Here is a 23148-nt window from a genome sequence, read left to right as displayed (position 1 = left end):
GGATGCCAGGAGGGGTCCCACCTGGACACGGCCACCCCGGAGCTGATGACTCAGTGGCAGCAGCGGGAAGGTGGGAAAATCAGGGGCCCGGGGCAGAAACCGGAGAACTTGAGCGAAGTTGAAAAACGAGGGGCGGAGAGAGAGTTCTGAACCGCAACATGTTCAGCGCCAGAGACTTGGGTTTCATCTGTGAAAAGTGAGGCACTACGTTTCTTCAATAGTCGGAAGTATTCGTTATAAAAGGGTTTACACACAGGAGCAAAGAGGAAAATCAAGACAGCTTTTTTGTTTTGTTTGTGCTTTTTTCTCCAGGTGCCGGGGTCGAGGATTGAACCCGGGAAGCCGGCGTTCAACCACGGAGCCACATCCCCTACCTTGAGTTGTCTTTTTGTCGTTTGTTTTGCTTGTCCTTTGTTTCTGTGGTTTTAGGAGGCGTCAGCGCTCGAACCCAGGACCTCCCGTGTGGAAAGGGAGTTTTGAGGAAGGTCGTTCTAGGGTCTTTGGAAAGGAGTAGCTTTACGTTTACAATATTTATATCAGACGACAGATTCGGGTCTCTGTAGAAGCCAGACTGACACGTGGGGCTCGTGAGTGGGTGGAACCAGCCTCAGATGCCTGGGAAGTTAAGCAAAGTCTCGGGGCGCAGAAAGCCGAGGGGCTGAGCACCCTGACGCAGGTGTGGGAAGACACTGCCTCCGGAGCATTAATCATACCTGAGACGGGATTGCAAAATTTTTCTAAATTTTCAAGTTTGTTGCAACTTTGAAAATTACAATTGTAAGTTTTTGATTTTTGATTTTTTTAGCCTCCATGATAGCATACTCTGTGATATTTACTAGGTTCAGGGAGACCAGGCCATTGTGTTTTTTTTTTTTTTTAACCTGTTGTGAAACTAGTCTCAACCAGTCAGACTGACGGGGAATTTATTGCCCGAGCTGTTTTCCAGCATGAGTTGTGCTGGTAAAACCAGACAGGAATGTTTCCTTGACTCTCAAAGGGCCTGTTTACACTGACTTTATTTTTACTGCCGGCTTTCAAGTGGGAAGAGGGAAATTGTATTTAAAGGTCAGTAGGTGAACAGAGGATGCCATTTCTCTGTGGGTGTGCTTTGCCAAGTGCAAGCCATTCTGCCCTGGTCGGTTGGCATGACCTGATCTTTTGTTTTTAGACATAATGATGGGTGTTTGGCAGTTCCCTATTTGTTTATGGTAAAGAAGGTAAATCAACCTGCAGGATTTCCTGGATTGGACGGCAAGAAATATTTACTGTCAACAGAATAAGGACAAGGCCATAAAAGATACTGAGCTCAAGAGTGCATCCAGTATCAGGAGAAGAAAATAAAAGGGGAGGGGAAACCAGCTGCAGCGCATTTCTGTTTTGAATAGACATTAGAGTGGGTGAGACACACATTTGGAGACTTGCTCTCAGGTCGAAGCCCCCGTCAGTAGAGCTAAAAGGTGAAATTAGATTGGACTCACATTCAATTTCATCAGCACTTCTTTTAAAAAAAAAAGTTTTATCTCCAAAAGATGACAGATGGGTTCTCATAATTTGAAAATGAAAACCTGAGGGAGGCGTTGAGGAGGCAAATCTCTGATCTACATCCAGATTTCCAGAGAAACTTGGCAACCCACGCCGGCACTGGGGAAGGCTGCCCACCGAGCTGCCCTCCTGAGCAGCGCAGGCAGTTCTTGCTCCACTCAGGACTGACCGAGAGGCCATGAAACCCCCGCCGGAGGGAACCTTGGAAGACCGCCTCCTGCGCAAGGTAAGGACAGACGGACGCTTTCTCCCTGCAGCAGCCCCTCCTCACCCCTGCAGCAGCCCCTCCTCACCCCACTTCCCCACTGCCACCCCTGCCCTTGATGAGGCTGCCTCCAGAGATACCAGGACTTCCTCAGGAAGCAAAGGCCGTGCCCGGCAGTGTTCGGGACGAGCATTTTTCAGTCCTCTCTAGTGCCCCGGGGGCGTGGTGGGTAATGCCTGTGGAACGTGGGTTGGAATTCCAGCTCTGCTGCTCCTGTTTGTGCGGTCATGAGCACGTCACTTGACCTCTCTGAGCCTCAGATCTCTTCCCTGTAAAATGGGGAGGAGGATGGGCTCTCAGCACAATCACTAGAAAAGAATAAACGGAATTAACACAAAGTTTTTTGAAAACTGTAAAACAGCCAGGGTTTTAAAAAAATGTATTTTAATATATACTAATTAAGAACTAATTTATTTTTTTTCTCTGTAGAATCAACCTGCAGAATTTCCTTAGAGAGGAAGGGACTTTTTTTTTTTAAGATTTAGTTATTTATTTATTTATTTCTCCACCCCCGCCCCCCAGTTGTCTGCTCTCTGTGTCTGTTTGCTGCGTCTTCTTTCTCCGCTTCTGTTGTTGTCAGCGGCACGCGAATCTGTGTTTCTTTTTTTTGTGTCATCTTGTGTCAGCTCTCCGTGTGTGCGGTGCCATTCCTGGGTAGGCTGCACTTTCTTTCGCACTGGGCGGCTCTCCTTACGGGGCTCACTCCTTGCGCGTGGGGCTCCCCTATGCGGGGGACACCCCTGCGTGGCAGGGCACTCCTTGTGCGCATCAGCACTGTGCGTGGGCCAGCTCCACACCGGTCAAGGAGGCCCGGGGTTTGAACCGCGGACCTCCCATGTGGTAGACTGACGCCCTAACCACTGGGCCAAGTCCTAAAGGGACTTTAAAATAGTATCAAATTCAACCATTTACAGATAAAGCTGCTAAGGCTCAGAGCCTCCCTTAAAGCCAAAACATTTCAAGAGACTGAGAGTTAGGGAGTAGTCTACAGTTTTCATGTCTTTACGTAAATAAGTAAATAAAGCAGCAGTTATTGGCATAGTGATAAGCAAAGTAGATTTCTTAGGCAAAATCTCTGAGATCTGATAAATAGGAAACACCTATGATGATAAAAATTATTTCTCATTATTCCTCTTTTTGGAGTTTCTAAATAGAATGGTGTTGCCAGACAGCTCCCATGGCTTTATAATTTCTGAAGAAAAAAGCCCAGATTCCTCAGCCTGGTGACAGACTTCAGCTGTCCTGTCCCTGTACCTTCTGCTTCTGCTGCACTTCCAAGAGCAGAAGTGCTGAAGGGCAGTCGACACTGCGACTCCAGCCTCTGCGCCTATTTCGTTTAGCCTGCAGAGGATGTTTCAAGTTTGTTACCAACATTTTAAAATTGTGAGCTTTCACAAGGAAATCCAGGTTTCCATCTTCTCTACAATGCTGGCAACCTCAGGGCCCGATCTGCTGCCTGGCAACAGTGGGCGGAGCTGGACATCTGGTAGACAAGGCACCTGCTGGCCGGTTCTCAGGAGGCTGCCCCAAGCGCCCCTTCTCCCCTCCACCAGGGGAGACCCTCCTCCCCTCGCCACTTCCCCAGCCCCTTCAAGGTCCACTGTCTCAAGAAGGATTTCCTCGACCGCCAGCACTAAAAGTATTCGGCCTCCACGAACTCTGATCGTAATTACTCTTGGTGATGTTTATTTAGTGATCAGCTGTATATTAACTCCTGACATCTTTCCTATTATACTCTTGTTCAGGGACTTAAATCCTATATTATTTTATTCTTTATAAGCTCCCGGAGGGAAGACCCATGGGTATCTTTCTTCCCCTTGACATTCGCAGAGCATCTTGCACATTTGTGGTCAGAAACAGCTTCAGAGTTGGTTGACGATACCCAAGCATAGGGCAGAAGGCGCTGGCAGGCTGAGGTGCGTGGAGCGTCTCCTGCACCATCCTAGGCAACCACAGGACGGGGGCGCGTTACCGCCGTCTTTACCGGGAGGAAACAGAGGCTCGTGGAAGCTGAGTAACTTGCCTGAAGTCGCACAGCTAGACAGCGAGCCTGAGTGGGAAAGCGCAGCCAAGGCCCTCCAGGGCAAGAGAGCCTCACGTGAGATGGCCTGGGCCCACCCCGTCCCCTTGTCTTGTGGAAGACGCACCAGCGCCGTGGTTGCACATATTGGCCTCAGAATTATTCGGCCTGAGTGTAAATCCCTGTTCTGTGAGTAACTCTGGGACCCTGGGTAAATTACTTAAACTTTCTAAACTTCCGTAAAATGAGGATAACAATAGAATCCATCTTAAAGGATTATTGGGAGACTCAAAGGAACGAAGCCTTATAAAGTGCCCTCCCCAAAATAAGGACTCAGGTCTCTGAGCTCCATGACGATGCGCTTGCTACAGCTTCTGCTGCCATAGAGCAGCGCAAATATTCTGTGTGGCCCATGCCTTTGGTTCATGGAAGGGTTAGTCTGAAAAATAAGAATATGAGAGTGGAAAACCTACTACTTCAGCTATATCGCTGAATTTAAGTTTCCATCCCTTTAAATTAGCTCTTGGGAAAACAGAGAAGATACCACCCTCTTTTTTTTTTAACTGATCACTGGCTTGAATGCAACTCCAGCGGGAAAGGCCTGACTTCCTGCTCTCTGGAAGGAAGTGCTCGGCTTTTCCCCCAGAGGCCTTCATCACTGATGACATCACCAGGCTCCTGGGTGTGACCGGGCGAGGGTGACATTCCTGCCCGGCAACAGCCCCACCCCTGCATCTCCCTCAAGAAAGCTTATCAGAAAGAAGTGAGTCAGAGTGGTATTATTATAGGAAATAACCTTGAGTTCCCAATAATTTATATTTGGAACAGTTAATGGTTCACAAAGTTGAGCTATTAATAGTAGCAAGTCACCTGTGGGACAACACTGGCCCTTGACAGCCCCGGCTGGTGAAGTGCGTGTGTACAGCATCGCAGACGTGCCCTGCAGAGGATGGCGTCTTTGAGGTTGCCACTGAGTACTGTTCTTCCATGCACGGGTTAATCGGGGCACCTGAGTGTGCATGCTAATCATCGTGCCTTCCCAGGGCTGGACTTGGCGTCTAAGCCCCTCTAGCATCCACCTGCCTGGCTAGCTTACTACAAGGCCCTGCTGCTACACCTGATTTCATCAACTAAGGAGGTGGGTGAAACTTCAGGCACCCCAGGGCAGGTTTGGATTGGATGTGCTTTGATCCCATCTTCTTAAATTATCACGCTTTCCCCTTAAAGTCATTTTAAAGCTTTGCCATGAACTACATTTGGTGACAAGGTTGACTCAAGGCCACCAACGTGTATCTTGCTGGCTTCCCTAACTTTGAGAAGCAATACAGGGAGGCTGGGGTCGGACCTGCGGTGGTGTCGGCTTGGAGCCTTCTGGTGGATACATCTCCCTCTTTCACCAAGACCACCCCCTGACATGGAATCTTCTTGCTCGACTTTTCTACTTCCTGAACTGGAAATTTCTTGTTCTGCTATTCCAGGCTGTGATCAGGACAATTGAAGAGAAATAACCTGGGGGTCTGTGTTGAGATGGACACCATGGGAGTGAGAAGAACTGCGTGGGAATGAGCCTGGGAAACAGCCGAAACCAATTCTGGACTGCTGTTATCAGCGATCGCAGACAGGAAAGCACCTCTGGCCGAAAGTAGAGCTCTCTGGTGTGAGGAGAAAGAGGGCCGCCCATTACCCAGTGGGAAAGAGGCTCCCACCAAGCACCCACGGCCCGGGTGTGGGGAGGGGAATGGCCTGTCCAAGGCAGGGCTCCTCCCCACCTCCTCTCTGAACCCGGCTTCGCTGTCAGGCCCTGCTGGTTGACCCACGTGCGCTTGTGGGAGGCTGGGACAGTCGATGAGGCCCAGATAAACGGAGATGTTGAACTCAGTGTGTCAAAGTGAGGGTTGTTTAGGCTCAGGAAGAGGATGGAGTATATTTTACTTCTGGTATGTCCGTACTTGAGGGAGTAGCCCAGTATCATGGAAGAGAGGGGAGGAAAATGACTCCAGACAAGATGATTTCTGAATCTTTTCCAATTCTAAGATTTTTTTAAAAGACATTTTATTTATTTATCCCCCTACACCCCATTTTTTGTGCTTGCTGTCTGCTCTCTGTGTCCATTTGCTGTGTGTGCTCATCTTCTCTTTAGGAGGCACTGGGAACTGCACCTGGGACCTCCCATGCGGGAGACAGGTGCCAATGTATCTCTCACTGTCTTTTCTCTTTGTATCTCCTTGTTGCATCATCTTGTTGTGTCACCGTACCACACCTCTCTGTTGCACCAGTTCACTGTCTTGCTCATCTTCTCCAGGAGGCACCAGGAACTGAACCTGAGACCTCCCATGTGGTAGGTGGGAGCCCAATCTCTTTAGCCACATCTGCTTCCCAAGATTTTTTTTTTAAGGAGGTACTAGAGATTGAACCCAGGACCTTGTACATGGGAGGCAGATGCTGAGCAACCACTGAGCTACATCTGCTCCCCAGTGAAAGCTGGTTTTTTTGTTTGTTTTTAGGAGGTACTGGGGAATTGAACCTGAAACCTCATATATGGGAAGCAGCACTCAAAACACTGAGTTACATCCACTCCCCCAATTCTAAGCTCTTGAGTCTCAAGTGCAGCAGAAATGATGGGTGATGAAAGCCAAAGCCAGAGTTTGTAGCTGCAGGCCCCGTAAAGCATTCCCCTGTTTGATTGTCACCTGGAGAAACAGGTCATAAAGGCAAGCCAAGAACCCTGGATAAGGAGTGTGAGGTTGTAGGTGTCTTCCAGGAAGCAGATGATATGAGTCCCAGCATCAGTGAGGGCGCAGCTCATGAGAGGGTCACAGTGGAAAACATTTTCCTAATAGGTGACTCACCACGTGAGTGTGCTCACACACACATACTCTCTCTCTCTCTCTCTCTCTCTCCAGCGTCTATCAGTTAAAAATGATTTGATGGTGTTAATATGGTGACAAGTCTTTCACTAGTTTTTAACTCAGGGAAAAACACACACAATCCTTCCTTATTATTCATGGAATCTGTGTCTGCCAACTCTCCTACTCACCTCCATTTATTTGTAACCCCCAAACCAATACTCAGTGTGCTTTTGCGGTCGTTTGCGGACTTAAAAACAATTTAAGTCACCTGAGAGGCATGTTTCCAGCTGAGCTCCAGCAAATTGACACTCTGCCTTACTGTTTCAGCTCTGCTGGAAATGCATCCTTTTCATGGTCCAATTAGTGCCATTTTTTTTGCTTTTTTGTGCTTTTTGTTGGTGATCTTGCCATTTAAAATGCCCCTAAGCACAGTGCTGAATTGCGGGCTGGTGTTCCTAAAACACAACAGGCTGTGATGGGCCTTGCGGGTGGGTAAGCTTCACTCAGGCATGGATTATAGTGCTGGCCGTGAGTTCAGTGTCCACGAATCAGCAATATTATCAAATAAAATGTCGTTAGGGAGCGGATGTGGCTCAAGCAGTTGCGTGCCTGCTTTCCACCTGGAGGCTCTGGGTTTGCTCCCCAGTGCCTCTTAAAAAAAAAAAAACAAAAAACAACAAGCACAACAAATGAGAAAACCAACCCAGGGGAGCCTGTGTGGCCCAGTGGTTGAGCAGCAGCTTTCACATATGAGGTCCGGGATTCAATCCCCAGCCCCAGTAACTTAGAAGATAACAAATAAATAAAATGTCTTTAAACAGAAGCATACATAAATGAGGTTATGTATTGATCATTTGGCCAAAATAGATGGGATGAAGTTTAATGTATCTAGTCACCACGAAGATTCTGGAATCACACCAGTGAACTTGCGGGAATTAGCCTTATTCCTTAAAGCACTCTGAGAACTTCACTCCTTGAGAATACTCTTTTCCAACTCCTCTGACCGCAGTGCCCGAGCCAGTTAGCTCTTGCATTACTTTTCTTCCATTGTGCCTGATTGGACTTCTGGTCTCTGAACTTGTCCAATGTCCCTTAATCCACTAAACTGTCCGTGCCCTACCTAGTCTGGACACCATGGCCCATCGCTGAACCTCCCTCGCTCTTTTCTCCTCTCCGGCTCCCACAGACTCCAATGTTAGCTCCTCGACACCTAGCGCCGGGCTGAGAGGGGCTGGAGAGCACGTCCCAGGGGAGCCCCTGCTGCCCCCAGCCTCAGGCAGCCGCCCCGCCGAGCCCCAGCCCTCCCTGCCAATCTCGACGCGCGTACCCACCAGTCGCTCACTCGCATTCTGTGCACGATGGCTCGCTGGCTGGTGGGAGGTGTGACAGCTAGTTGGTAAGGGTTGGACTAGTTGATGTAGCTTAGGAAAACGGACAGAAATCACTTTGATTTGGCCTCCTTTTCAGAAGTCTTGACCAGTTTATGATTTTCCTCAGAACCAGATTCTGAAGGCTTATGAAGATTGATGGATGGGCTTTGGGTTAGATCTATCAAACATTGCCTAAAAGCAGCCTCGGCTGTGCTCGGTGGGGTCTCTCTGAAAGGCCTCTCGAAAGGGCTCCCGCTGCACCTGCCCCCTAAGAAATGAGATCAACACTCCCCTTGGTTTCTGGAAAAGTTGCAGACTTATTTCCTCGGGCTTTTCCTGGAGTTTCGTCTTTCCTACAAGCATCTATTTCTCTAAGCCTTCGGTATCTTTTAAGGTATATGTATTTTTGGCTTTTAATCGTCGGTAGGTATTTTCCAACTCTTGGTGACACACGGCCGCAGAGTCAGAAGAAACATAAATTCATGCCTTTTCTTCTGGATCTAGTAGCCATGGGAGAGGGTAGTACAAGGAAGCCCGGGGCCATCGTGTATCGACGCCCGAAGGGGAAAGAAATGCGTAGGGGCTTGCACACAAAAAACATTTAATCCTCACCAGCCAGGAAAGCAGGCATTATTATCCCACCGTCCCTAACGTCCTGCCTGACCCGGCCCCTGCCCTCCTTTCCAGATTCACCTCCCACCGCTGGCCTTTTCCTTTCCCACCAAGCCTGCGCCTGCTTCGGGGGCCTTGGAATCTGCTTTCGCAGGCTGTCTTCACAGCTCACTCAAGGCCACCCTCTTAGAGAACCTTCCCGGGCGCCCTGTCTACAACGGCAGCGCCTCACCTTCTGGCCCCCATCCTAGTTTATTTGCCTCCAGTTTTCCTGGTACTGTGTTATGTATTTTGGGGCTTGGGGGCCTGTATCCTCAAGTAGAGGGCAAGTGTCTTGCTCTCCGTTGTTTATAGTTGGATCTCCAGGCCTAAGTTGATGCCTGCCACATAGCAGGATTTAATAAATATAGAGCAGATTAATCTATTTTCAGAAGAGAAAACCCAGGAGCTGACAAGTTTCTGCTCGGTGAGAGTCAGAGCTCAGCTTATCTCCCCTCACGTTCTTGGAGGCACCTCGTCACGCATTTGCACAGGCCTTGAAATAACCACCTCTGCGGACCCCTCCCAACCCAGGTGGACGAGAGGCGCCAGCTGATCTCCCAGACCGTGGAGGAGGTACAGAAAGTCGTCCACCTTTTGACCACAGAAATCAGCCACCAAGACGTCCGGTTTCAGCCTGTGCCTTACTGTGACACGTACAATGGGAACATCAAGGTAAGCCATCGCCCTTGTCCCTAAGTGGCCCCCAAGTCAGAAGGCCTGGGGGAGCTCAGCCGGGGCGCGTGCTCACACCACGACATGCAGGCACCGACTGTGAAACCATCGCAGAGATGCTCCTCATCTGAGCGTCTTCCTCCTCCTCAGGTGATGAACACTGAAGTCTGGAGCAGTCAAATGACTCAAGTCTTACTAGCAGGAAAGCCAGGCTCGAGAGACTTCTGATTCCACAGCACTTTCCACTAGAGTCGTAAAAGTCCAGTTAAGCTCGCGTTCCTTTGTGAGCTCCTACTGTGTTCTGTGCCAGGCTGTGAGGACATAGAGGTGGATAAGGTGCATTTCTGTCTTTGAGGTGATTGTAGTCTAGGGGGCTGACCCCTGCAGACATGTCACATTGGTGGGGAGCGCCGTGGTGGAAGTATGCCCAGGCTGCTATGGCGGTGCCAGGGAAGCCCTCAGACAGGTGACAGGTGTGCGGAAGCAGCTAGTGTAACACACTAGAGGGTGGTGGGGACTGTGGCCACCAGTGAGTATTTGTCCTACTTAAAGGTATTCAATTAAAAACCAAAATCAAAACTTCCCGGCTAACCAAAACATATCCAAAGGCTGCCTTCTCCCGCCTTACTGTCACTTTGTAGCTCCCCCAAACCCCAATAACTGGCATAACAGGCCTATTTGGGACCATCAGAGATGACTGGGTGCAGTGCCGTGGGTGTTCAGTTGAGCTGAAGGAAGTGGGAATTAGAGGATGCGCATTTGCTCCAGTATATCTTTGTTTTTTTAAGATTTATTTATTTTATCTATTTCTCTCCCCTACCCCCCCCCCCCCCGCAGTTGTCTGCTCTCTGTGTCCATTCGCTGTGTGTTCTTCTGTGACCGCGTCTATCCTTATCAGCAGCACCGGGAATCTGTGTTTCTTTTTGTTGCATCATCCTGTTGTGTCAGCTCTCTGTGTGTGCGGCACCATTCCTGGGCAGGCTGCACTTTCTTTCGCGCTGGGCGGCTCTCCTTACGGGGTGCACGCCTTGAGCATGGGGTTCCCCTACGTGGGGGACACCCCTGCGTGGCAGGGCACTCCTTGTGCACATCAGTACTGCACATGGGCCAGCTCCACACAGGTCAAGGAGGCCCGGGGTTTGAACCGCGGACCTCTCATGTGGTAGGTGGACGCCCTAACCACTGGACCAAGTCTGCTTCCCTCCAGTACGTCTTGATGGTGGTTGGATGCAGTTTAGTGGACATGAAAATCACTCACAAGATTCTGGGATTTGTGAATTTAGGGACAGAGTTAGATCTTAGGAAATTTATCCCAGAATAAAACTTGTAAAACTAGATAGCTCCTGGAATGTCAGAGCATCACCTGTCTACCTCTCTCATCCAGGCCAGTCTGAGTTACACAAATATTGGCCAGTGACTAGGAGTATAGAGATAATATCATTACTTTCCCTAGAATTATACCCTAGGCAATTACCCCTGTGGCCCCACTTATAATTCATAGCCTAAAATAGATTTTGAATGTATATATATCATGTCCTACACATTACATTTTGAAAATAGTTATAGTATGGCACATAAAAGCAGTTTTTATTCTTAGACCTAATGTTGCAGCAAAGCCAGGAGTTCTGAACCAGAGAAACACCCAAAACCGGCACTCCAGAGAGGTGGAGGAAGAGATTTATTACGCGCGGGCCCAGAGGAGAGTCAGTCTCCAAATTCTGAGCCCCATTTTTCAGTTTTCATAGGTTTATATAGCATTTCAGGTGGGATCAGCATAAATTTTACTCATTGGCTAATGTGCTAGATGAAATTTTGCAAATGGGGGCTGTTACTAGAGGCAGAAGGCAGCTGCAAGCTTGTGGGCTGATTTACAGAAACCAGGTGGGGAGAGTCACTCATTTGATATCTTCCCATTAGGCCATGTTTTCACAGGCTGATTTACAGAAACAGGGGCAGGAGTTATTCACTTGATCTTTCTGCAAGGCCATGCCCTCACAGGCTGAGCCACAGAAGCAGGGGCAGGAGTGACTTGTGAGATATTTTGCAAGGTCATGCCTTTTATTCCTCCACACTAATGCAATGAATATTTCTTAAAGCACCGTTTACATGACCAGCAACGTGATGGAGTCCTCTTGAATTCACATGCAAGTGAATTCAAATAACTCACAGCTGGGGAATTCCATGGCTTAGCTTGTGTTTCCTCTTTTGATCCAACCGCCTTCCTATGGACACCAGGCAGCACGTGGACCCGTCACCTAAAACCCCAGCCGTGTGCCCTGAGCGTGGGGCAGAGTCAGTGGGAATGCTCTTCGACATTCACCCCTGGACTGGCCAAAGGCTCGACCCTGGGCGAAGGCTAAAAGCTTCCACCGTCAGGCTTCCTGTGACGCAGAGGTGGTTCCCAGGGACAGCTGACCGGCGGGGAAGCAGCAGCGTGGAGTGGGCTGCCTGGGACGTGGCCACAGCTCAGGCTCCCTCTGGCCGCACAGCACCGGTGGCCAGCTTGGGCCACGCCGTGGACTGTGGGCCTGACCGCTTTCACCCTGACCGTTGCTGGACTGGTTCCTGTAGAAAGGCAGCAGGTGGATTCGGACTGAGGGCTTTTTCCCAGTGAAACCTGAAGCATCTCAATAGCTTACATTGTTTCCACAAACAGGCCTTCGTTTCACCTTAGATTCTGAAAGGATTAGTCGTGAATACTGGCCACGGGGTCATCCGTGCAGGTGAAAAGGAAGAAAGGCAATTTGCAGAATGCACCCCCTCCTCTTCTGTTCTTCGTTCGTCGCAAACCTCTCACCCACCCGCGGTCTCTGCTTGACCGAGAGCCAGCCGGGGCAGAGGCAGGACGTGGAATAAGCCATCGGAAGACGTGGGCGCGCGAGCTGGCGCTTCCCTCCCTGGCCGTGCGCTCTTGGGGGCTTCCGAGCCCCCTGGAGCCCCAGTTTCCTCTACTGGGAGCCCCCCAGGGTGATTACAAAGACCAGATGGGCTAATGCATGAGAACTACAACCCAGGGCTTAGGATGGGAGGGACACAGCGGGTCCTCGCCCCTTCCGCTCCCTTTTCCTCTCCCCCCAGACTTTACGTCCCCTCTAGAGTTCCAAGCCTAGTTCACTCTGTTTGCGGATTCACGCCACCAAAGGCTCAGCGAGGCAGTTCACCTGCCCAGGTCAGCACAGTGGGTCAGGGGCGCCTGCCCAGGTCAGCGCAGTGGGTCAGGGGCACCCCCTGGTCAGCGCAGTGGGTCAGGGGCACCTGCCCAGGTCAGCGCAGTGGGTCAGGGGCGCCTGCCCTGGTCAGCACAGTGGGTGAGTGGCAGAACAAAGTTGGCCCCCTCTGGCCACGCCCAGGTCCACCTGTCGTAGGACGCGGGCTGAGTGGTCTGGCGAGCTCGGCGCCAGGCCCCTCTGGGCCCCCGCGTCTGTGCGCTCACGTGCTTCTCCCTCCTTCCCCGGCCCCAGGTTCTGGCCCCCTGCCAGCTCCTCGTCACCGTCCCCCTGGCGGGCCTGGCCGGGTACCAGGAGGCCCGGGCGCGGCGCTGGCGCTACTACAGCCTGCAGGGGCCCAGGCTGCCCTCCCCGGCGCGGGAGCCCGAGGCCCTGCAGCAGTGGCTGGCGGCCGAGCAGTTTACCAAGAGACGGTGGCAGTGGCACGAGGCCGACGTGAACATCGAGGGGGACATCGTGCCGGCCAGGGTCTCCCAGGCGTTCCGGAAGCTGGTGGAAAGCGCGATCAGGACCTGTCGTCTCACAGGTGAGCCCGCCGGGAAAGCGCAAGGGGCGTTTCTGGCATTTCCCTTTGACTCTAGAAAACACTCTGCTTGGGAGCTGGCAGGCAGCGCCCTGCTCCTTGAGGCCCGTGGCCCTAACTTTAGACATCGCCCAAGTGTTCTTTACATTTCCGTCATCCTCACGGTTTGAATTAGCTGCTGCTTTTCTGCCGTGACACACGCAAGAATGGATTCTTCCAACACACTCCCATGGGTTTGCCTGGATTGCTGCCCGTGGCGGTAAGGTGGGCGGCAGGTTATGCACCCTTTCTAGGATGTTAGCTTAAAAACTTTAAATGTACTTTTTTTTTTGGAGGTAGAGGAGGCTGGTGATTGAACCCGGGACCTCGTATGTGGGGAGCCAGGGCTCAACCTCTGAGCCACATCGGCTTCCCTGAGTTGGTTTTCTTGTTTGTTTTGCTCGTTGTTGGTTTTTGTTTTTTGTTTTTAGGAGGTACCAGAAACTGAACCCAGCACCTCATGTGTGAGAGGCGGGTGCTCAATCACTTGAGCCACATCTGCTCCCTGTACTTTTTAATAAAAGTAAATCACTCACAAACCTCAGCTCTTTGTCAACAGCCCCACACCCCAGTGGGTAGAGAGACCACATTCAGTGACCACTGATTTGTGCCACAAACAAAATTCAGAAGCCACAGGAGCCACGGTTAACACAAAATGTTAAGCTACTGTGCAGTGTGGTATATGCACACACACGCCATACCTTTTTTAATTCAACCCAAAATAAAAGAGTGAATTGCAGACTGGGGAAAAATTGCTAAACTCCTAAATTATCGAAGAGTTTATAAATCAATAAGAGAAAAGATGAACAGATCAATAGAAATAATGACAAGAACCATGAATCACAGAAAAAGAATATAAAGGCTAGCTTTTACTAGTGAAGTAAAAATGTCCCATCAAATATATGTTTCATGAAATGCACAATAAAAATACGTAACAGGAGCAGCGGGTGTAGCTCAGTGGTTGAGCACCTGCTCTGCATATATGAAGTTCTGGGTTCCACCTCCTGTACCTGCTGAAAAAACAAACAACGACAACAACAACAGCAAACATGTAACAGGTTGACAGAGATGAAAAAGTGTGATCGTGCTCTGTGTCAGGGTGGGTATGGTAAAAGAGGCATCTTCATACATTGTTCTTTGAAGTGTAAATTGATGTCTCCTTTTTAATAGGCAATTTGTCAATTTTTGTTTTTATAATGTGCTTATGTGGCAATCTAGCAATTCCAGTCCTAGAAATATATCCTATAAACACACACAGAAATATGCATGAGGATATCCACTGCAGTAAATAACTGGCCATAGTCTAAATGGCTAACAAAGGGAAATTGGCTAAATAAATTGTGGGACCTCTGCCTCGTGGACTACTATACAGGCTTTTAAAAGAATAAGCTACACACGCACACACAGTTTTGAAACAAGCCTGTGCCAGGTAATTAAGTGAAAAATAGAAGTGCTGATCAATATGCAGCTCCTTCTGTGTAGAAAGAAAAGGGTGCATTTGTATCTGCATTTGCTCGTCTAGGCAGAACAGTGCTGAAAGATTCCGTAACTGTAAGAGTTCACTTTTAATGGTTTTTTACTAGTACATGACACCTTCATGGATTATTGGATTTAATCCTCAGAACAACAGGACAGAGTAAGAGTTCTTTTTCTACCTGTTTCACAGATGAGAAAACTGAGGCTTAGAGAAATTAGGTCTACACGACCAGTCAGCGGAACGAGCGGTAGAGCCAGGGTGCGGGCCAGGCAGGTGCTCCAGCACGCACTCGCCTCTCCCCCTGGGGACGTTACTAACAGTGAGAGTGCAGATAAGCGCTGCAGACTGGGCCGGGTGGACCAGATGCTTGCAGTAAATAGTGCTGAGGTGCCAGCTGCCCGTCCTTCCTCTCGGGGCAGCTCCGATAGACGCAGGCAGTCAGCGATTGTCACCTGCCAGCCAAGGAGAGCGATGTTTGGCTTCTGAACGGTCTAATTAATGAACTCCATCTTCTTCACTGAGAGAAAAGCAAAATAGTAGCTCCCAATGCAAGACAGGTTTTCCTTATTTGAAAGGTAAGCCCGCAAAGGAACAAAAAACTACAGTGTATCTTTTGAAAGAAGGGGAGCAAATTGGAAGCCAGGAGAGTCTTATACAGGAAATGGCCAGCTTTACCATGTGCATGTGTTTTCTCCACCCCTTTCTCTGGCTGGAGAGGGAGGCAGGAGGGTCCTGATCCACTCACCTGGTCCCTTATGATGGTGGCTGTGACGTGCTTTGAAGTATTTTCTGATTACAAGGAGGTTTTTTTGTTGTTGTTAGGACATTTTTTTTCTGTTTTTTTTACTTTTTAATTAAATAAAAATCCCCTGCCCCTCCCCCAGATGGTTCTCATGTCCGTCTGCTCATTGTTTGCTCACCTTCTCCAGGAGGCACTGGGAACCGAACTCGGGACCTCCCACGTGGGAGGCAAGAGCCCAACGGCCTGAGCCACACCTCCTCCCCACGGGCTGCAGCCCCTGCTGGCCTGCGGTGGCCGCTGCTCCTTTAGGCACCTGCTCGTTGCAGCAGGGTGTGGTGTCTGCTCGTCTCCTTCAGGAGGCACGGGAACCCGAACCCAGGGCCTCCCATGTGGTAGGCAGATGCCCAGCTGTTGAGTCACATCCACTCCCCTACGAGGGGTTTTTATCTAAACACATCTGCAGTTAGGATGACTTCTTGGGTGGTAGGAACAAATATCATCTAAGAGACTTTGACTCAGATAAAAGACAAGTTAGCCAAATTCCATAACAGGCATAAGAAGAGTTAGGGAACAGAGGCTGTCCCAAAACAGTGTTGTAATATCCCGACGAAGAGTGAGAAAGATGGCCCTGAGCTTCCACATGTTTGCCTCACTCGGAAACCCAGCTTCCAGGTGCTCGCGTGGAATAGAGATGGAGTTAGAAAAATAGCTCCATTTCGTTTTTCAGTATGAATGCATGTTCTTTCTATTTTGTGGCACTTTCAGTTTAGCCTTCTCAAAAGAACCTCATTTAAAAGAAAAGATACCGTGAAAGGCTTAGCAGAAGAAAGGAACATGAGAAAGCCCATTAACAACAAGATTTTTCAAGCACCACTTCTACCAAAATTTCCCTGGCTACCTGTCTGATGTTGCCATAAATGCCCCACCCCTGGTATGTCACTGATGCTGTGAAAATCGCCCGCCAGTGGCAAGGAGCTGCTGGGATCCCTTCTTTGGATGCTCGCATTGAGCAAGCCTCTCTCTTCTCACCGTTGGTTTGGTAATTTCCCACCAGGTAAGGTCAGCCTGCGAGAGAGCTACGGCTCCGTGGTTTGGGTTGCCGTGGAAACGTCCGTGTGTCAGGTGGAGCTCGAGCTGGTCCCGTCTGTGGAGATCCCCACCATCTGGCCCGAGAGAGCCCGGTGGCCTCGGTGCCTGAAGCGCTGGCCTTCCCCGAACAAAGTGGAGTGTATCAAGGTATCGGCACAGGTGCCCCCAGCCCCAGCCAGGCCGCGCGGTGCTGAAAGCCAAGTCCACCCGCACGTGTCACTCCATCAGCGGCTCCCGGGTCATTCCCTGGGAACTTACTAGAATCGCTAACTCCCGGGCCCCGCCTGGAACCTACTGGAGGAGAGCTGCGGGCAGGGGCCCCTGAGAGTTGGGAACCAGCCTTCCCAGGCGGTCCTGATGCAGCGCAGGGTTTGACAAGCACCACGGCAGCGAGAGCGGGACACAGGCGTCCCCCGCTGACCTTCCTTTCGAAGGTGGCAGGTGCTTTCCCCGAGGCCCCCGTGATACATTCCCCGGGGTACATGGCCTTCCCCGGGGGTAAGTCCACAGGCCGGGGGGCTCCAGCAGAGGCGGCTGTCTCCTGCAGCGGGCAGCAGCCATCTCCCCTGCCCAATGCCTTCTCCTCTTCTCCCAGTCGCTGGGGTTTAAGCTGCTGGCCCGCTCCGGTTACCACTGGCAGCTGAGCTTCTGCCCGGCCGAGCAGGCGCTGCTGGAGCTGCTGGACGCGGACGGCGGCTGCCGCAGGAAGTGTCTGCAGGCCATGCGGCAGCTCACGGAGGACGTCTGGTGCCCGGGCAGGCGGCCGGTGATCACGTCCCACCACCTGCAGGTGAGCGTGCCAGGCGAGGGCCCAGGGCTGTGAGCGTGAGCGTATGCCCGTGTGAGTGTGCACGAGTATGTGCAAGTGTGCATGTGAATGTGTGTAAGCGCACGTGCGTGCGAGTGCCACCGATTATGACTCCTGGTGCACGCTGACACACCCAGACTGCGTGTGACCGCAGCACCCCGACCAGGGTAGCAAACGCCTGTTCCTTGTTCCTTTCTTTCCCTTTCTTTCTTTCTCTTTTTCTTTTCTCTCTCGTGCTCTCACTCCTCCCTTTCTTGATTCAGCACATCAATGTGAATGCTCACTAAGTGTCGGGAACCCTGCACAGACTTTAGGAAGTTACATTTCCGGCGATTGCCCTGGCCCTTGCCCTGGAGAAGTGTGCAGCCTGGCGATCTGTTCAAACCTCTGAGGCCCTGATGTTTTGCCTGGTGTTATGACCCTGCTGCAACCCACGCGCAGCCACTCAGCGCCCCCCACACAGAGGTGGGGGGAGAGGGGGCCCGGAGATGCTGCGGCTTCCACACAAACTGTGCCGCAGGTGTGCTCCGAGGCTTTGAACTTCAGAGTTCAAAATCACCAGGCAAGGCTTTGGTGTCGCTCTGCCAGCCCCTGCCTTCCCTTGCCCAGACCCGATGTTATCTGTTCATTCATGCATTCGCTCACTCACTCTTTCATTTGTCCATTCAACAAATGTGCCTTGGTGCCGCGGGGGGCGAGCCACCTCCCCAGCACCTGCTCTGCAATCCGCGTCTGGAGGGGCCATGCTGAACGAGAACTCTCGAGGAGCTGGCTGTCCAACAGGGAGAGAGAGGAGGGACCCAGAACCCCACTAGTGCCTGTGGAGCCACTGGTGCGGGGGGCCTGCCGGCAGGAGGGCTGTGGCCTCCGTCAGGCTGGACCTTGGCCTGCTCTCCTGACTCCCGCTTTCTTCAGCTGTGGACCACACCTGGGGGGCTGGACGCCCATGGGCCCACTGCCTGCAGCTCCACTGGGGGGGGGTGTCAGGCCTCCAGGGCATCCCAGCCCCAGGCCAGCAGGAACTGTCCAGGAGTCAGCCCCTCTGCCGGCCCCAGAAGGGACAGGCTGCCCTCCTGTCTGTCTGCTGCCTTCTTGTCCTCCCTGCGCCTCCTCTCACACAGCGACCAGACATCTTCCAGGGCCCCCGGTCATTCTTTCTGCTCCAGTGGAAGCTTCTCGGGGACACGTCCCATCTTGGTCTCATTCACCACTGCCCCCCCCAGTATCTCTCCCATTGCTTTCTACATAATAGCTGCTCAGTAAATATTTGTTGAATGAATGAATGACTTCACATCTTATTCAACCTGTGTGTGTGCAGGAGTGGAGCAAAATCACTAGTCTTTTCTTTGCTCTCTCTTCATTCCTGAAAACCTTCCCGCTTTCGTCTGCCGGAAGGATCTGGTGACATCCCATTTGTACAGGCTGGGGCTTTGCTCTGACGTTTCAATCTTCTCGACTCGTACCTGAGCACACAACCTGTTCTCCTGGACCTTGAACAAACACTTTCGGGAGAGAAAAACAAATTCATTTTGTGAATTTTCCTTCCTTCTGATTGCCTTTTTATAGGCCATGCTAGTAAGGGCAGAGCTGAGAAGCAAACTCAGGCCTATCTCATACCAAAATTCATAGTCTTAACCATTGACTACATTGCCTCTCAATCAAGACAGAGGACTGCTCTCAATCCAAAAAAAAAAAAAAAAAAAAAAGGAAAAGCCATGAAAGGGAATAACTATTTTAGCCAAAATTGAGCAGGGTCACCACAGGCCTCCAGCCTGTGACTTTCTGAGCTCTCAAAGCTGCATTCCACCCAGGGATTTACTTCTGTTCTGATGAGTTCTTTTTAAAAAAAAAAAAAACAACAACCGAGAGGCGTTTAAGGCGCTCATTAAAGGGCCTCTGTTTTGGTCCTTCCTAACCCGCCTGCAGTACACAATAGAAATGTGCCTTTCCAAGGAAGGACGTTAAAAGGGGGAGGGGAAGGGAGCAGAGGGGGCGCAAGTGGTTGACCACCTGCTTCCCACACGGGAGGTGCCTCCTGAAAACAAAAAACCAGACAAACGGAAAAACCAACTCAGGGAGCCAATGTGGCTCAGTGGTTGAGCGCCAGCTTCCCACAGGTTTAATCACCCGCCCTGGTACCTCAAAAAATGGGAGGTGGGGGGCGGGTGGGTAGGAAGGGAATACTTGATAAGAAGAACTGGAACCAAGAGAACGAGGACTAACTGGCTTTCCTCTAGCCCCCACCCTTGGTGAAGGGTCAAGCTTCCCTTCCAGTTGGGCATTGCTGCCTCGGAGGGTGCGGCTGGTGAGAAGCACGATGGGGGACCCCTGCCCCGGATGCTGGCGTGGGTGTGTCGGGTCCTGGCTTTGGAGAGGGGAGCCTTCAGGGGAGATGTTGCCATCACGGTCCCGTCCCCTTAACCCGAGACGCCCTGCCCAGGTCCTCACCCTCTCGCTTTGTTTGAAGCGGGAGCTTATTTTCCATTCGCTGATGGATTCCTGAGACCCGTTCAAAGGCGCCCGGGCTCGATCACAATTGGCCTAACTGCCTCAGGTTGTCTAGGGAAAAAAAACCTTAACAAGAGGAATTACAGCTTTTTCCCTTTTTTGTACCTAGAGCTATCTTGACTAGCATGAAATTAGTTCTGACTCATTCACTCAAAACAGCATAATCTAAATCAAAGCATACTTGCCATAAGGCTTATTTATTCACTTCTTCAGTAAACGTGTGTGACAGTCTCCCGTCAGCCTGTCCTCTGGTGGGTGCTAGGGACATAACGGTGAAGGGAAAACCCACTGTCTCCTGCTCTCACCGAGCTTCCGGTGTAATAGGGGAGAGGGGAAAATCAAATAATCCTATGCCAAAAAAACTGCTGTGATCATGGTTCTTACAAGAAGCACATGGCCGGGGGCATGTGTCACGGAGGGAGCAGGAAAATTGGACCAAACGAGTTTCCTGAGCCAAAGGAAGAGGCAGCGAGCTCCAGGCAGAAGGCATGGGCTGCGCAGGGGCCCTGTGGGTGAGAAGAGCTAGAAACGGGGCCCACGTGGTCAGTTGGAGAGACCAGGAGGGCACGGGGCAGGGGAGGCTGGAAAGGACGGCAGTGCCCAAGGGCATCAGCAGAAGCAGCCAAGGATTCCGTTAGATGACAAGCAGTGGCAAGGCCTCGAGTGCTTTAGACCAGTGGTTCTGGACAGAAGGAGCATTTGGGCTGCAGTGTGGACCGTAGCCCCGATGGTGACGGGAGCAGGTGCCCACAAACCTCGAAGGCCATGTGGAGGTCCGGGGAGATGGGACGGCAGAGTGGAGGAGGACGGTCGATCGGAGGTGCAGAGAAGTAGCTGGACCTAAAAAGTGCTCAGGAGGAGTGACGGGGCCTGGTTGGCCGGGGAGGCGGGGACTCCCAGCCCCGGGTCTTGGCAGCAGGCTGGCGGGGTCGTTGGGGGAGACTGTGAGCTCAGTCGGGGCATGCTGAGGCTGCGGTCATTGCTAAACAGCTCAGAAGTGTCAGGAAGCAAGTCAGAGATGTCTGGGCTGGGAAAACTTTGCAAGTCAGCTACATTTTGTGCAGGGGGTCCACAGAGCCCAAAGATTTCATGGGTCCATGAGTTTGAATTCAAAGTTCAAAAAAACACTGTTGCTGTGGGGACGTGTTGGTGCGGGTGTGATGTATTTATTAAATAATTCGTAGTAGAGTGTGGGCTTGGTAGGGGGTCTGTGGTTTTCACCTGGCCGGCAAAGGGGCCCGTGGAACAAAAAGGTCAGAGCCGGCTTTAGTGGGAATGAAAGTCCCACTTTAGGTTAGGGTGCCTGGGGATGGGCAGAGAAGGAGGAGACGGGCCTGGGACGGAGGCCTCAGAAACGCCAGCGTGCGGGGCAGGGGGGCGACGCGCTCCTGAGGGGCTGTCGGCCAGGAGACCGCCAGGGGGGAAGGCAGCGGCCAGTGAGGGCTGCAGGCTCCGAGTCAGGCTCCGCTGCCGGCTCGAGCGGTGGGGACTGAGCCAGGCCCGCTGGATTTGGCACCGGAGCCCCTGGCCCTTGGGAGCAGCTTTTGAGAATGAATGGCGAGGGGTCCACGTTGGAGAGGCTGGAGGCGGGTGACGGGAGAGCAAAGGCGACAAGTGGGGGGGGTGGGGCACGAGGCCTGGAGCTGCAGGTGAGAGGAGGGGGGTGCGGGCTGGGGGGGAAGGAAAGCTTTGAGGGGGCTCAGGGTCACGAGGGAGACGGTCGCCTGTCATGTCGGGCGCCTGGGAGGCCGAACCCAGGACCGGCGTGGGGCACAGGCTGCGTTCAGGTGACGAGCAGGAGGGAGAGGGGGCGGACAGGTGAAGGCAGAGCGGTCTCGTGTGGGAAGACGAGGACTCCCGTTTTCTTCCTGTGACACAGGAGGCAGCGAATGGCATCTGCACAAGCTGGGAGGGTGGTAGGTTTAAAGAGTGCGATGACACGGGGCTGTCAGGAGAGGATGAGTTAGGAGGGGCATGGGGGGCAGCAGGGCCGGGGGCCCGAGGCTGGGCATCGGGAGCCACTGCACGGCGGGCCGGCCTGCCCTGGGACCGCTTGCGCCCTCCTCCCAAGGGCCGGCCTGCCCTGGGGCCCCTTGCACCCTCCTCCCAAGGGCCGGCCTGCCCTGGGGCCCCTTGAGCCCTCCTGCCAAGGGCCGGCCTGCCCTGGGGCCCCTTGAGCCCTCCTCCCAAGGGCCGGCCTGCCCTGGGACCGCTTGCGCCCTCCTCCCAAGGGCCAGCCTGCCCTGGGGCCCCTTGAGCCCTCCTCCCAAGGGCCGGCCTGCCCTGGGGCCCCTCGGGCCCTCCTCCCAAGGGCCGGCCTGCCCTGGGGCCCCTTGCGCCCTCCGTCCAAGGCAGCGTAAGCTCAGTCCTGCGCCTGAGACCCCTCAGTGGCCCTGAAGGCCTTGACCCGTCTCTTCCTCCCGCAGACCGTGCTCTTCTGGACCTGCGAGAAGCACCCCCGCGCCCAGGACTGGCAGGTGTTCGGCGACGCCCTCCTGCGCCTGGTGCGCAAGCTGCACAAGTGCGTGAGCCAGCGCTTCCTGAAGCACTACTTCGTCCAGCAGAGCAACCTCCTCCAGTACGCCAGCTCGAGCGACCTGGACGCCGTGGCCCGGAGGCTGGCCTCCTTCCTGAGGCGCCCCCAGGCCCCCCTGCCCTGAGCCCCCCCGCCGGCTCCCGACGTGCCATCTGCTGAGAGCCGCCGGGGGGGCAAGTAGGACAGAGGAAAGGACTGAGCCAGGAGCACTCAGGGGAAACCCGGCTCCCACGAGGTCCCAGACCCCCCCGCCCCCCGGGCCCAGCAAGCATTCAGCCCTGCCTGCCTCTCCAGGGGTGGCTCCCGCCAGCCTCCCCAGGCCACAGGTTCTGAACCGCGACAGTCCCGCGGGGACCTTCCCTGGCTCAGGCTCTGCTGGTCCCGCAGGGAGGACGGAGAGAAGAGCCCTGGAGGGCCAGGACGGGTGCCGCAACCCGCTGACCGTGGCACAGCTGTCTTCCCAGGCCAATGGCGCTGCCACCGCGCCTCCCTCAGAGCAGGCTGGGACCCGACGGGCTGTGGCGGTGCCATCTCAAGGGCAGGGCGTCGGGTCGGCGCGGGGTCGTTCGCAGGCTGGCACTGGGCTTTGCATCCCGGATGACGCTTATGGAGGAGAAAGGGAATGAACAGACTGATAAGACTGTTACAGACTGTAGCCAGTGTTCTGAGCGAAATAAACAATGTTAAAAATAGAGTTACAGGAGGGACATTGAAATTGAGATTTGAAGGGTCCCGTGTATCACACACAGCTGGAGGGGAAGGAAATGGTGCTGTGGACGGGCTTGGAATGGGTGGTGTGAGCCGAGGATCTGTGTTTTATTCTCAGA

General features: G+C 52.7%; 1 protein-coding gene across 4 annotated transcripts; it reads left to right on the top strand.

Annotated features, from left to right (window-relative positions):
• The first annotated feature begins 858 nt into the window (after positions 1–858).
• MAB21L3 (mab-21 like 3) lies at positions 859–23015 on the top strand. Of its 4 annotated transcripts, none has more exons than XM_058302995.2 (8): positions 859–1768; positions 5306–5482; positions 9232–9372; positions 11469–12541; positions 12834–13125; positions 16435–16616; positions 17065–17259; positions 22212–23015. In XM_058302995.2, exons 4-8 carry the CDS (start codon positions 12365–12367, stop codon positions 22443–22445), a joined length of 1080 nt encoding a protein of 359 aa, XP_058158978.1. In that variant the 5' UTR covers positions 859–1768; positions 5306–5482; positions 9232–9372; positions 11469–12364; the 3' UTR covers positions 22446–23015. The 4 variants fall into 4 exon arrangements, with proteins under 4 accessions (XP_058158978.1, XP_058158977.1, XP_004478372.2 ...); XM_058302994.2 differs by having other exon boundaries at positions 9523–12541; XM_004478315.5 differs by lacking the exons at positions 5306–5482; positions 11469–12541.
• Positions 23016–23148: the final 133 nt, after the last annotated feature.

Source organism: Dasypus novemcinctus, chromosome 9 (genome assembly GCF_030445035.2).
Source record: "Dasypus novemcinctus isolate mDasNov1 chromosome 9, mDasNov1.1.hap2, whole genome shotgun sequence".
NCBI classification, from domain to species: Eukaryota; Metazoa; Chordata; class Mammalia; order Cingulata; family Dasypodidae; genus Dasypus; species Dasypus novemcinctus.
The sequence above is the reverse complement of the archived record's forward strand: the minus strand, read 5'-3'. Positions and strand labels throughout refer to the sequence as shown.